Source organism: Cladophialophora carrionii, assembly GCF_000365165.1.
Source record: "Cladophialophora carrionii CBS 160.54 unplaced genomic scaffold supercont1.1, whole genome shotgun sequence".
In the NCBI taxonomy this organism is placed as follows: Eukaryota; Fungi; Ascomycota; class Eurotiomycetes; order Chaetothyriales; family Herpotrichiellaceae; genus Cladophialophora; species Cladophialophora carrionii.
In genome coordinates, this window is record NW_008481816.1 from 5,145,136 (window position 1) to 5,157,974 (window position 12,839).

General features: G+C 54.6%; 5 protein-coding genes across 5 annotated transcripts; 4 read left to right on the forward strand and 1 right to left on the reverse strand.

Moving 5' to 3' along the window:
• Positions 1-686: 686 nt before the first annotated feature.
• Positions 687-2,564, forward strand: G647_01847 (uncharacterized protein; the record flags this gene model as incomplete). The annotated part of the gene is made up of 1 exon (XM_008725246.1): positions 687-2,564. The coding sequence occupies one exon, from the start codon at positions 687-689 to the stop codon at positions 2,562-2,564; it is 1,878 nt and encodes a 625-aa protein (XP_008723468.1).
• A 1,269-nt stretch (positions 2,565-3,833) lies between these two features.
• G647_01848 (uncharacterized protein) lies at positions 3,834-5,350 on the forward strand (the record flags this gene model as incomplete). Its single annotated transcript, XM_008725247.1, has 5 exons — positions 3,834-4,162; positions 4,219-4,447; positions 4,523-4,751; positions 4,811-5,049; positions 5,105-5,350. 5 exons carry the CDS (start codon positions 3,834-3,836, stop codon positions 5,348-5,350), a joined length of 1,272 nt encoding a protein of 423 aa, XP_008723469.1.
• An 818-nt stretch (positions 5,351-6,168) lies between these two features.
• On the forward strand, positions 6,169-7,221 carry G647_01849 (uncharacterized protein; the record flags this gene model as incomplete). The annotated part of the gene is made up of 1 exon (XM_008725248.1): positions 6,169-7,221. One exon carries the CDS (start codon positions 6,169-6,171, stop codon positions 7,219-7,221), a length of 1,053 nt encoding a protein of 350 aa, XP_008723470.1.
• Positions 7,222-8,484: 1,263 nt separating this feature from the next.
• Positions 8,485-10,110, forward strand: G647_01850 (uncharacterized protein; the record flags this gene model as incomplete). The annotated part of the gene is made up of 2 exons (XM_008725249.1): positions 8,485-9,332; positions 9,810-10,110. 2 exons carry the CDS (start codon positions 8,485-8,487, stop codon positions 10,108-10,110), a joined length of 1,149 nt encoding a protein of 382 aa, XP_008723471.1.
• Positions 10,111-11,108: 998 nt separating this feature from the next.
• On the reverse strand, positions 11,109-12,755 carry G647_01851 (mitochondrial-processing peptidase subunit beta; the record flags this gene model as incomplete). The annotated part of the gene is made up of 5 exons (XM_008725250.1): positions 11,109-11,499; positions 11,550-12,244; positions 12,295-12,372; positions 12,423-12,548; positions 12,609-12,755. The coding sequence occupies 5 exons, from the start codon at positions 12,753-12,755 to the stop codon at positions 11,109-11,111; spliced, it is 1,437 nt and encodes a 478-aa protein (XP_008723472.1).
• Between the last annotated feature and the right edge of the window lie 84 nt (positions 12,756-12,839).

The following is a 12,839-nucleotide window of genomic DNA, read 5'->3' on the forward strand; positions in this document are numbered from 1 at the left end:
GATCAGATAAGATCAGAGAACTGAGAGGGAAAACTGGATTGCCCGCCGACAGGAAGCAGTCTTTTGTACATGCAGCCAAGGAAACGGTCGAGCCGGACAGGAGGGGAAAGCTTGAAAGGCTTGAGAAAGCTTCGGGCAAAGGCCTGGCTGGGCGCAGGGAGTCCTGCACCGGGTTGTGACACCCAAGAGTGGGGGGTCGGCGCAGAGTGGTAGGTGAGTGGTCGCGAGGGACAATTGATTGCGCGAAAAGATAAGATAATCTGATGCAGATTGCAGCGCAGTGGAGGCTCGAGGCGGCAGGCATTGGTGGACTGTCGCCTGGACCGCCATCAGATAACTTTGATCAATCTAATCGCCGCCCGCATCGCGCATGATTGGATCCAGCTGCGTCCGGCGTGAGAGAAAACTTTCATTCAGCACGCCGCAACATCCACCCCCTCGACCACGCCGTCCACACAACGCTCAGCATGGCCCTCCCAACGCTGACAAGCGGACCCTTGCCGGCATCGGACCATGTGCTTCGAGACCAGCGCCGCCGGCTGCTCGCACCTAGAAAAACACCCTCGACCCCCAGCAGCAGCGCGCTTCATCGACGACCTCGTCTGTGGCCCCGGAAAGCTTTTGCTAAGCTTTTCAGGTTCTGCTAAGCTTTCCAAGACAGCGCAGTCCGCACTGTGTTCGACACCATGGCCAACTTGTTGCTGGCGGCGGTGGTGCTGCTGTTTGGGAGCTTGACCGCGGCCAAAACCGTCACATACGACTTCAATGTCAGTTGGGTGACCGCCAATCCCGATGGGCTGGCGGAGAGGAAAGTCGTCGGCATCAATGGCAAGTGGCCGCTCCCCGTCATCGAGGTCGACAAGGGCGACCGGCTGGTGGTCAACATGTACAACGGCCTGGGCGACAAGAACGCCAGCATCCACTTCCACGGCATGTATCAAACCGACACCAGCAACATGGACGGACCGTCGATGGTCACGCAGTGTCCGATCGTCCCGGGATCCAGCTTCACCTACAACTTCACCGTGAACCAGAACGGCACCTACTGGTACCACTGCCACACCGACTTCTGCTACCCAGACGGCTATCGCCAGGCCTTGATCGTGCACGACCGCGATGCCTTCTTCAACGATGACTACGAAGAAGAATTCACCGTCACCATCAGCGACTGGTATCACGATTTCGTCGAGGACATCCGGTTCCTGTCGCTCTATAACCCTACCGGGGCCGAACCCGTGCCCAACTCCTTCCTCCTGAACGACACCCAGCACTCCAGCCTCCGCGTCAAGCCCAACACGACGTATCTGATCAGACTGATCAACATCGGGGCGTTTGTGTCACAGTTCTTCTACATCGAAGACCACACGTTCAAAATCGTCGAGATCGACGGCGTGTACACCGAGCCCACCGAGGCCGACACGCTATACATCTCGGTGGCGCAGCGGTACAGCATCCTCCTCACGACCAAGAATTCAACCGACAAAAACTACCCCATCGTCACGGTCGCTGACTCCGACCTGCTGGACGTGATTTCCCCGGACCTGCAGCTGAACAACACGAACTGGCTGGAATACAACGCCGAGGCGGCCCATCCCCAAGCCGTCATGACGGTCGATGCCTCTTCCGAGATCGTGCCCTTCGATGACATTACTCTCGTCCCTCACGACCACATGGAGCTCCTCCCCGAGCCGGACTTCGAGATCAACGTGACGGTCATCATGGGCAATCTGCGCAACGGCTTCGGCTACGCCTTCCTCAACGACATCACTTATACGGCCCCCAAAGTGCCGACCCTCTACACGGTCATGTCGTCCAGCGGCTTGGCCACCAACGCCGACATCTACGGCGATTACACCCACCCGATGGTTCTGAAGAAGAACGACGTCGTCCAACTGGTGCTCAACAACGCCGATGGAGGCTCCCACCCATTCCACCTCCACGGGCACAACTTCCAGGTCATTGACCGTGCGCCTCCCTACGGCGAACACTTCTACGACTTCGTCGACGGCGACCCGGTGGCCTTCGACCCCAACAACCATTCCGCCTTCCCAGCCTTCCCAGCCAGGCGGGACACATTCGTCCTCCCACCCCAGGGATACTACGTCATCCGCTTCGTCGCCGACAACCCCGGCGTGTGGATGTTCCACTGCCACATCGACTGGCACTTGGCCCAAGGGCTGGCCATGACCCTGATCGAAGCCCCGCTCGAGATCCAGCAGAGGCACCAGATCCCACAGCAGCACTATGACGTGTGCCGCGCCGCGGGCGTCCCATTCGAGGGCAACGCCGCGGCCGACACATTCGACCTGACAGACCTGTCGGGCCAGAATACGCAGGTCGGCCCTCTGCCCGGCGGGTTCACTGCCCGCGGCATCGTGGCCCTTGTGTTTTCGTGTATCAGCGCCTTCTTGGGCATGGGTTTCATCACCGTGTACGGGCTTTCGGAGCCAAAGGTGCTGAAGAAGGACCTCACCCTGCCAGCGGGGGATGAGGTTTCCTCTGAGAATGAGGCTGTCGCCAGCGCGAGTGTGGAGCCCAAACAGCTCGCCACGAGTCAGGGATAGCCGCTACAAATCTAGGTAGCTGTCCTGTTGTTGTTGCTGTCCCGTATCACTAGCTGTCTCTGGGCTCATGGAGGAATTTTCTCCCTGTTTGTCCCTACTGTAGCTTACCTGATATAATTATCTGCTCGCATCATCAAGTACAGACGAAATCTTGCGCATGCAAAAGAGGCTCCAGCTCATTAATTACTTGCACATTCTCCCAATAGCTCTCGCAGGTGGTGTAGTCACGTACTGAAAGCTGTATCCTTGTGGGCAGTCATGCATGGTAACCAGGTGCAGCTCAGCACTGCAAAATATCTACCGAGTCACGTGCATCAATGCCGAGGCTTGGCAGTCGTGCTAAATTTAGGTTGACTAGCGCAGCCTTAGCCGCATTCCAGAGCGAGCGCCGACTTTCTGCTACGCTGATATATCTTAGTAAATAGCTCTAATTAAACCCTTTTCGATATTTGCTCGGGAGTAGGCACTTCAGTTATCAAAGTGCACGTGCAATATCCACTGGCACAATTGTAATGTGGCGTAGAAGAGAGGGCAGCTTCGCGAGCGAGTGCACCGCTTACCATGCTCAAAACCACCAGCGACTTGTGTGGGACGCATACCCAGCCGCATCATTCACCTGCAGGGAACAACCTCACCCTGGACGCTTCCCAAAAGCCCAGAGCCCGGTAGCCCCTCCTTCTATGAACACTCTCGGCGCAAAGAAGGCTCGAGTTCGCCGAGAACAATTTCCTTCAGTACCACGCGTGCGGAAAGATCAACCTGTTAGGACTCTCGGGATAGAATCCCCTGAGGCTTTTCGCAAGGCCGAATCTACCCATGTGGTTACACATGCTTCTGGGACCGGACCCCTCGCCGACGTGATGAGCGTCATGATTCGTCAGGGACACCACCTTCGCTGGTTGCTCTTTCAGCTTCAACACTTGGCGCTTGACGTAGCAAATCGGCCACAACCGTTTGTTGAGGGCCCTGGCTCACTTCCTCCCTCGACACGAGGGTCTGGCTCGTACTGAAACCAAACCATGCCGACCGGTGAGGCATTTGCTTTGGGAAAGCACCCTGGCACGCACTCGAGCGCCTGATCAAGGACAACTCTGGTTGCCTTGTGCCTCAGAGCCTCATTTTCCGCCATTCAACAGTTTTCCATGGTCCTTGGAGGTAATTCAGCTGCAAAGGTCATCAAGATTGTGTCCATTGTGCGTGATCCTGAATTTCGAGTTTGAGACGATTCGCCCCAGACACACATCCTACATAGATTATCGTGTCGCGACCATGAGCACCGACAATCTGCGCGTCTTGCGCAGCCGACCTCTATGTATCATCTGTGGCAAGCCGCAGGAGGCAGAGATCATTGCACAAGAGATGGAGGCGACCAGAGAAATCAGCGGGGCCACCGTCCAAGGGATCAACAACAACCACGTCTTCTACCTGGGGGAACTCAATCTGGTCTGCGAGCGGAAGCTGGAGTACTACATCACGAGCAGCCTCCGGCAAGGCCTGGTACATTTCGCCACTCACGCCGGCATTCTCTTCCAAGTCCTGCGGCCCCGGTTTGCGATCCACGCGGGAGTGTGTGCAGGCAACGCCGCCGCCGGAGTCGAGTAAGGCTTTATGCTCCTGTCAGCTTCTGTCTCCTGGACACTGACGATGTTTGCAGGCTGGGCCAGGTGATCTTTGGAGACGCAGCCATGAGCTATGAGGAAGGCAAGTGGGGATACAAGAGCGGAGAGTTGGAGTTCATGCCAGACTACGACCTGGTGCGTATATCGCTGTCGAGAATGGCCGGCTTCGCGGCCAGGAAGTCCAGGTACAAGTATGGAGATTATGTTTCGGGGCTCTCCGTTCGGGAAGACGCAGTCAAGATTTTTGAGCGCATCACTCTCTCGGTGAGTGCCCGATTCCGTCTATCCACCTATGCTTTGATCGCGAGAGGATGAGACTGACGGTGTCTGATCTGAAAGGCGGATCGCAACGTTCTGGCCCTCGACATGGAAGCGAGCGCCTTTCTGAATCTTTGCGCCCACACCGATGTCATGTCGCTCGGGGTTATCAAAGGTGTGTCTGACCTGGGGGACATGGACAAGAAGAAGGATCCTGCACGTTACAAGCAGACCTTGCGGACGACCGCCACTGCGATCACAAGCTGGTTGGAGCAGATGATGGAGAGCATGAATTGGGATGTCAATGAAGGTTTATTCTTTTCTCCCTCGTCCGGCACCGAAGGGTAGACTCCTAGCTAACGAGAGCAGAGAAGGAAATCGGAGCCCGCTTGGCCAAGCCTTATTACGAAAACTTTGTGCGCATTGTCGTCGACTCGATCTCACAAGGGCTCTCGTTGGAATTGCTGAGTCAAGGACGTGTGGATCAACAGCCACAGGGTCTCAAGATCGTAATGCCCGAGAATCTCAACCCGGAGAACTACGCAGAGGTCGGCCACATTCATAGCATCGCTCAGACTTTTGGCCTCACAGAGGCAGCAATTGGGAATGTAAGTCCCTGTGAGGTTATGAATACCTGTCCCACTCCACTCACTCTTCGTATAGGGATCACATCGTCGGACGATGTATTACCGACATCCCTATCTCTTTGATTTCCCCCGAACTCTCAACACTCTTCTCGTGATGGAGGAAGCAAGCTACCAAGCGCTGGTGTTTGACAAATTCCTCAAGTTGGAGAAATACTGCAAAGTCCTGAGCTCGAAGTACAACATGCCTCTGGCACAAGTCCTCGCGTGGGATGAATTCGAGAACATGTTTGACTCGGCAGCATCAGAAATGGTCATTGTCTGAAGGGTGGCCAGGTCCACGTTTGCCGCACGAGGATCTTAGTTTGGGTTGATAGGCTTGATTTCTCTCGGTATTTCGCTACGAGGGCAATCGCTACATGTGTTCAATTGTCCTTGATACCACAAAGTAGTTTCTCGACCATGATTTGCAGCGAGACGGGGCTCGAATAGACCTCGGTCGACTCGTAGCTATTGTCGTCTAACTGTTCACATCGACGACGACAGTATCGTCGGAAAGTATGGCTCTGAAAGAATGAGCACGATTAGCGATCGCCCAGGGATGTGCGACGTAGTGGGCGAGGTCAGTGCTCTGGTTTGGGACCCTTCGCCCAAGGCTGCAGGAAGCCATTGGAATTGGTCACAGGTTTGGTTCATCCGTCCGGAGCCCATATCATCTTCAACATTGAGACCTTAGGGGGCAGCCGCTAGTTGTTGGTGTCTGTTCCAGGAAGTCGGGGGGCTGAGATGCATGACCAAGTAGTTGCGATAGCAACAATGAGTGCGATGGCGATACTGAGTGCCTTTCAAGGAAGCTCAGGACCAGGCAACACTAACAATAAGCAGCACAAAGGGGGTGGAATTGGTGGATGAAAAGAACTGACGAAGGAGAATCTGAATTAGAGCGGAGCATTTGTCGACAGATGGCACTTGCGGAGTTCAGCCTGTTCAGCGGAGTATTTGCCGACTGATACGTAATAGCACTTGCAAAGTTAAGCGGAGCATTTATCTCGTCATGGCACTTCTCAAGTCGAGCCACATTCCAACAGCCGCCACTTCGCTTTCTTCTTCCTTCGTCCTTCGTCCCACTGCAAGCGGTGCTTGATGGCCACAGGCGGTCTCGAACATGTTATAACAACGGCTGAAAGAGAGCCTTCGGGCTCCGATACCATCCTCCCGCCCGGTCAAAGCGATCCCCTGCCCGCGGCCGACGGCTGTGTTATCTGCCTCGACCGCATTACTGATCAAGCCACCGCCCTCCCGTGTCGTCACGACCAGTTCGATTTTCCATGCCTGGGAACGTGGTTGCAACGGCAGCCTGTCTGCCCATTATGCAAGACCACTGTCACCGCCATCAGATTTAAAGTCGTCGGCCGAGGTGACGGCAAGAGTCAACTATTCTATCTCCCCCCGGCAGAACATCCGCAACAACCAGCGAACCGGGCCGGGCATGGCATCGCGCAACAGCAGAGGCTGAGACGGCATCGGGCAGATGGGAGAGGAGGTGGAAATCGCGGCAGGACTTCTGGTTTTGCGCGACCTGAAATATCCAAGGACACCGCGCTCGATTTCCGCAGGCACGTTTATCGCCACAAGCTGTACTCTCTCCACGTTGGGTCTAATCGCATCTCACGGTATCGAAATCTGACACCAGCGTCGTTTGCGAAAGATGAGCGCCTCACCAGTCGGGCTCGGATGTTCATCAGACGCGAACTACAAGTTTTCGACTTCCTCAATCCGAGTACCGCTCAATCGTCGAGCTGTTCAAAGTCGAATGACCGCCGCGCAAACAACGTCGACTTTCTGCTCGAGTACATAATCGGGATCTTAAAGTCAATCGACCTGAAGGGCAGCACCGGACAAGCCGAGGAGTTGTTGAAGGACTTCCTTGGGAGAGAGAATACACGGATATTCCTCCATGACCTCGAAGCGTGGTTGAGAAGTCCTTATGAACAGTTGAGGGATTGGGATAGAGCAGTACAGTACGCAATGCCTGCAGAAGCAGGCAGTGAAGGAAGTGAAAGGACCAACTCCCTACGGTCCATGGACGTGTGCCGTCCATCAAGTCAGTCGCGGCTACCAGGGGTTGGTTCCTCCGTGCCTCGATGGTTTGCCGACAGCTTTGTCCTCCGAGACCACAATGTTTCAAGGAGGTGAAGACACACAATCTGAGCTCCGTCACGCCCAGGGTGACCTTGGAGTCGACATAGCAAGGGTTGTACCCGAACTTAGGGCTGATGCAGTCTCCCCAGTCTACGCGCTATACATTGCTCTTTGACTGGTTCTGCACGAGAATATAGTTCATGATTGATGATGGCCACGACCAACAGAAAGGATGAGCGCGAGATGTGCATGAGGTGAACGCTTTCAGGAAGCCTGCCTGGATGATAACAAGAAATACGTGAGACCACGTAGCTCGGCCTCGTATGCGCTCAAGGAACCAAGACCGCAGCATCGGTTTCCTCTTATTCATCTCCGTTTCGTCCATCTTCCATCCCAGTCAACTAAATACGGACTGAGTACTCCGTACGGAGTACGATTACCTCCTAGCGCGACGCGTACACCCGCGGATGATAGTTCCGCCAAGTCCGGCGACCGGCCGACCCGAGAATTTTTCTCGCTGACAACGCACACGACAGTCAGTCAGTTACGTCTCGCACAAAGCGTACATGGAAGCAGTGAATGAACCCACCAATAGCTCATTGTGCCTATCGCAACGAGTACCGAGGCCGTACATCGGCTCCGTTCATTGGTGAGGTCAGAAGCCTCGGATTAATGACGTCCACCACTGCACGAATGAGCCCTCGTATTGCCTGTCGTCGTTCCTCATGCCATCAATTTGGCGTCACGGCGTCACGGCGTCTCCTCCCTATACGCTACTCGTACGTCCTGAGGATATGAGGAAAGTCTTCGTGCGGTCGGGAACACATGCTCCTCCTCCGTATATGCCGAACTGATTAGATCAGCGGTGGGACTCTTGCGTCGGCTGTTCGAACTCTATCGACTCGGACAGTTGGGAGGCTTCTACAGCCTGGAAGAATGCGTTAATTGCCTTCTAGAATAGAAAGCGCGCGAAAATCCATTTTACATGGGTTTGTTCTTTTCTCTTCGATACTCGCAAGTGGATTGTCATTACTACTGCTCTGATTTTACTAGCAAAGCAAGGCACTGCCACCACAACTACAGACTAGTTGACACAAGCAGGCAGGCCTCCTCGCAGAATTCTGAATTTCACTGTTCGACAGCTGAGAGAGATAGCTGGGCACCTGACTCCGTGTCGTATCAAAATACTAGCGAAGGAGAACATTGGCCCACACACACGCACACACACACCTAACAACCTCCTGGGGCTTACCAGTCCGTTCCTTTTAAGGGAGCACGCACATTCAACTCTCACCAACCCACAAACACAACTCAACCATGGCCCCCACCACGCAAAACCTCGCGCTCGTCTTCACCAAAGTCCCCTCCCACATGCCCATCCCCAGCGAACATATCCAAGTCCAAGCCGCGGGCGCCTTCGACATTGACCAGCCCCTCCCCCAATCGGGCGGTCTCATCCTCGAAACCCTCTACGCCAGCTTTGACCCCTACCTGCGCGGCCTCCTTCGCGACCCGTCCATCAAATCATACATGCCGGCCGTGCCGCTGGGTAAGCCCATCTCGGCCGCGACGCTGTCCCGTGTCCTCCGCTCCAACATCGAAGGCTACGCGGCCGGCGACGTCGTGCGCCTCGTCCTCCCGATCCAGCAATACAATGTGTACGTGCGGCCCGAGAACGGCGGCGACGACGTCGAATGGCAAAAACCATTCAAAGTGCCCACCAGCCCGGACGACGTGTCACTAGACGTCCGCCACTACCTCGGCGCACTGGGCATGCCGGGCCTGACGGCTTATTCGTCGTTTTATGAGATCGGCAAGCCCAAGCGCGGCGAGACCATCGTCGTGTCCTCTGCCGCGGGGGCCGTCGGGCAGCTCGTGGGCCAGTTGGCCAAGCATGAGGGACTCACGGTGTTGGGGTCGGTGGGGAGTGATGATAAATTGGAGTTTATTGTCAATGAACTCGGCTTTGACGGCGGGTGGAATTACAAGGCGGAGAAATCTACAAAGGGGGCCATCGAGCGCTTGGTCAGAGAACAGAGGGCGAAGCAGGGTGGTGACGCCAAAGATGCGAATGCCGAAATCAGCCCAGGAATCGACATTTTCTACGACAATGTGGGTGGCGAGCAATTGGACGGAGCGTTTGAGTGTCTCAATTTATTTGGAAGGTAAGGACCCGAGCGAGCGAGCGTAGCGCAGCGCAGCGGAGCGGAGTGAACGGGGAGAGCACGGGAGCAAAGCGAGCAAGAGGAGCAGGGGTAGCGAAGAGCGGAGCGGAGTGGAGCGGAGCGATGCAAAGCAAAGCGATGCAAAGCAGAGCAGGCCGCTCTTCCGCTTTCTCCTCTTCCTTACACGCTCTCTCCCTTATACGCTCTCCCTATCTCTCCCCCCCTCTCCCCCTCTCCCCCTCTCTCCCCTTCTCTCTCCCCATCTCTCCCTCTCCTGTTCGTTTCTCCTCTTATCCCAACCCCAACCCAATCTCATCCCATCCCAACCCATCCCATCCAATCCACGTCGGATCCCGTCCATTATTCACTTCACCCATACCATCCACGCCCTCCCCTCCCCCGCTTCCCCTTTCTACTCCATCTGATCCGATACGATATGATATGATATACCATCCGCTAACATGATATTCCCAACAGAATAATCGAGTGCGGCCAAATCAGTCAATACAACCTCCCTCCCCAGGAGCGGTACCCGATCCGCAACACGTTCCAGACCGTCGCCAAGAGGCTAACAATGAGAGGATTCATGGTCGGCGACGCGGACATGGGCCGCAAGCACGAGGCCGCGCACATAGAGAACGTGTCGCGCTGGTTGAGGGACGGCTCGTTCCAGGCCAAGATCCACGAGACGGTCGGGATGGAGAGGGCGGCCGAGGCGTTTGTCGGCATGTTGAAGGGGGAGAATTTCGGAAAGGCCATTTTGAAGGTCAAGGTGTGATATCGTCGTAGAGTATACGAGCATTATCGCCTGCTTAGTAGGTCGCTGTGTATATTGCATATTATGTAGCGTGTAGGACATAGGATCGTATTGAAGGGGGAGAATTTCAGAAAGGCCGTTTTGAAGGTTAAGGTTGTAGCACGATGACAGAAACAGGACTCGTGGTGTACAGCGGGAGTAGAAGTAAGGTAGTAATGGCATTACCTTTAGTTTGTGTGTGTTTATATCTGTATAGCGTGTGTGAAGAATAGAATTTATATCAAGGGGGAAGCATTGAGTCGGAAAGGCCGTCTTGAAGGTCAAAGGTATGATGTCGTCGTAGCCGATCATCTCTGGGTCGCTGTATGTATTGTATACAGCTGTGTAGGGAATTGTAAGGGATGGCCTAATAAGATAGGCAGATTATAACACCAGCGATAGTAATCTATATATCAAGCACCCCCTGACGTACAGTCACTACAGGACTCGAAGTATGACAGAAGGATGTTTCTCTCATATGAGTCTCGGTTTATGTATCTACATAGGTCTTGGTGTGCGTTGGTGTGTTCCTGATACGAAAGGTATAATTTATGGCGTCGAAATACGGTAGGAGTACCTTATGCTATCTTACATTGTGGTGTGTGTTTGTGTGTGCCACGTGTAGGATTTGGGGAGTGGATATTTTGTGTTTTCCCATTCTCTATAGACTTATGAGTACTCCGTACGAGATGCAATGCATTCGACAGTGAGCATAGGGCTCCTGGTGAACAACGGCCAGCGGATCTTGGCTGTTGACATGTAACTTTCGATCAGCTGAATGAGGATGAAGGGAGACAGAACAACCACACCTCTACTTGAAGCATCCTTCTGGATTATGCCATTTTAGTGCACTGTACAATACAAAGCCAGCTCTAGAACCCTCCTGACGTGCGACAGGATTGAGTAGATTGGACTCTGGAAAAGCAACTTCTTTGCCATCTTCGCTCTTCACGTCCGTCCTCCATCTCCCTCTCGCCACTTCACGCCAAGTTCCTCGCCATGTCATTTCTGATGCGGTTATAATCCAACAGCCCCTCAATACTGCCCACAGCCGACACTGCAACATCCTGATCCCAGATCTTCTTTTGACAGAACCGCATCACGTCCTTGGCCGTCACACTTCCAATCACACGCTCAATCTCGGCAGGGTCCATTCTTCTTCCCGTGGTGACGATTTGACGTCCAATGTCTTCGGCCACGGCCGTAGTGCCATCCAGGCTCAACAAGATGGAGGCTTTGAGCTGAGCCTTGGCGCGCTCGGTCTCGGCTTCGCTGACGTTGAACGATAGCCGGGTCCATTCACGAAGGGTAAAGTGCACAAGATCGTCGATGTTGGTGATGTTTTCGGTGACGAGGTAGATGCCCCACAAACTGGCGGAAGACTTGTCAGCACGAGAATTGTGCGGGACCAGAAAACTTACCCGGTATCACTGTAACTCGTGGAGAAACTCATGTAGCTGTTGGCCAAGTTGTTTGCCGTGACCATCGTAGCAAGCTTCGATCCGAGATATGGCGAATTGCCCATGGTGCGATCCCAGTTTCCGACGATGGCTTGTGTGACCAAGGCGGGGAAATACTCGTCATCTCTCCAGGACACACCCTCAACGGCAATGGCGATGTGAGCAGTAGGAATTGTATCGTCGCGTATTCTGACTTCCGAGCCCACGAAGTTGGGCTTTCGCTTCTGCTGTGCGGCAATCTCGGCGGCGTACGAGGTCGGCGGAGCAGATCGCAAGTGGCCAAAGTGTTTTTCGGCGAGCTTGACCAGCTCCTCATGAGGCACGCCACCTGCTCCGACCAGGACCATTCGATCTGCCGTGTAGTTCGTGGTGATGTAGTCGACCAGATCCTGCCGAGAGATACTTTCAATGTTCTCCTTGGGACCCAAGATCGTCCGACCGAGGGGCTGGTTCATGTACGCGGTCGCGTGAAGGTGGTCGAAGACGACTTCTTCCAGCTGCTTGTCGACTTCTTCTTGTTCACGGAGGATGACGTCCCGTTCGCGCTCGATGGCCTGGGGCTCGAGTTTGGAGTTTTGCAGAATGTCAGAGAGGATGTCGACCGTTTTGGGCACGTCGGCGTTGAAGGATTTGGCGTAGTAAACCGTGTTTTCTCGCTGCAGGGTGCGTCAGTACGGTATGGATGAGGGCCGGGAGCCGATCCTACAGAAGTGTATGCGTTGAGGTGGCCACCCATGTTTTCAATCTCGAGCTCTAGTTGGTGTTGGGTTCGTCGCCCGGTGCCCTAGGAAACATTCAGTTGCTGTTTTGTATGCACGTCCTCCGCGGCCTGACCTTGAAAGCAAGATGTTCCAAGAAATGGGCCGTTCCGTTGGTCCTGTCTGTTTCTGCCCGGCTCCCAGCGTCGATCCACACGCCCACGGTTGATGTCTGCGCCCAAGGCGAGTGTTCCGTGGCAATCTGTGTCCCCGTGTTAGCACACCTTGAGCTCGGCTCCCTCCACATATCGATCCATCATACTGTGAAGCCATTGGAAAGAGTGGTGCTCTCTGTTCTCGAGGGAGTGACGGGGTTGGCATATCGTCGGAAGGGAGATTGAATGGCATTGAGAGCTTTTCGGCTTCGCAAGGATCGCTGAAGGTTCAGCGCCAGCCGTTGAGACGCCATTCTAGCCAACTAAGGAGGACAAAAGGCAAGAGACCTGGGTCGTGGTGAGTTCGTCTTGAGCTTTCAAACGCAGGCTGGGCGACT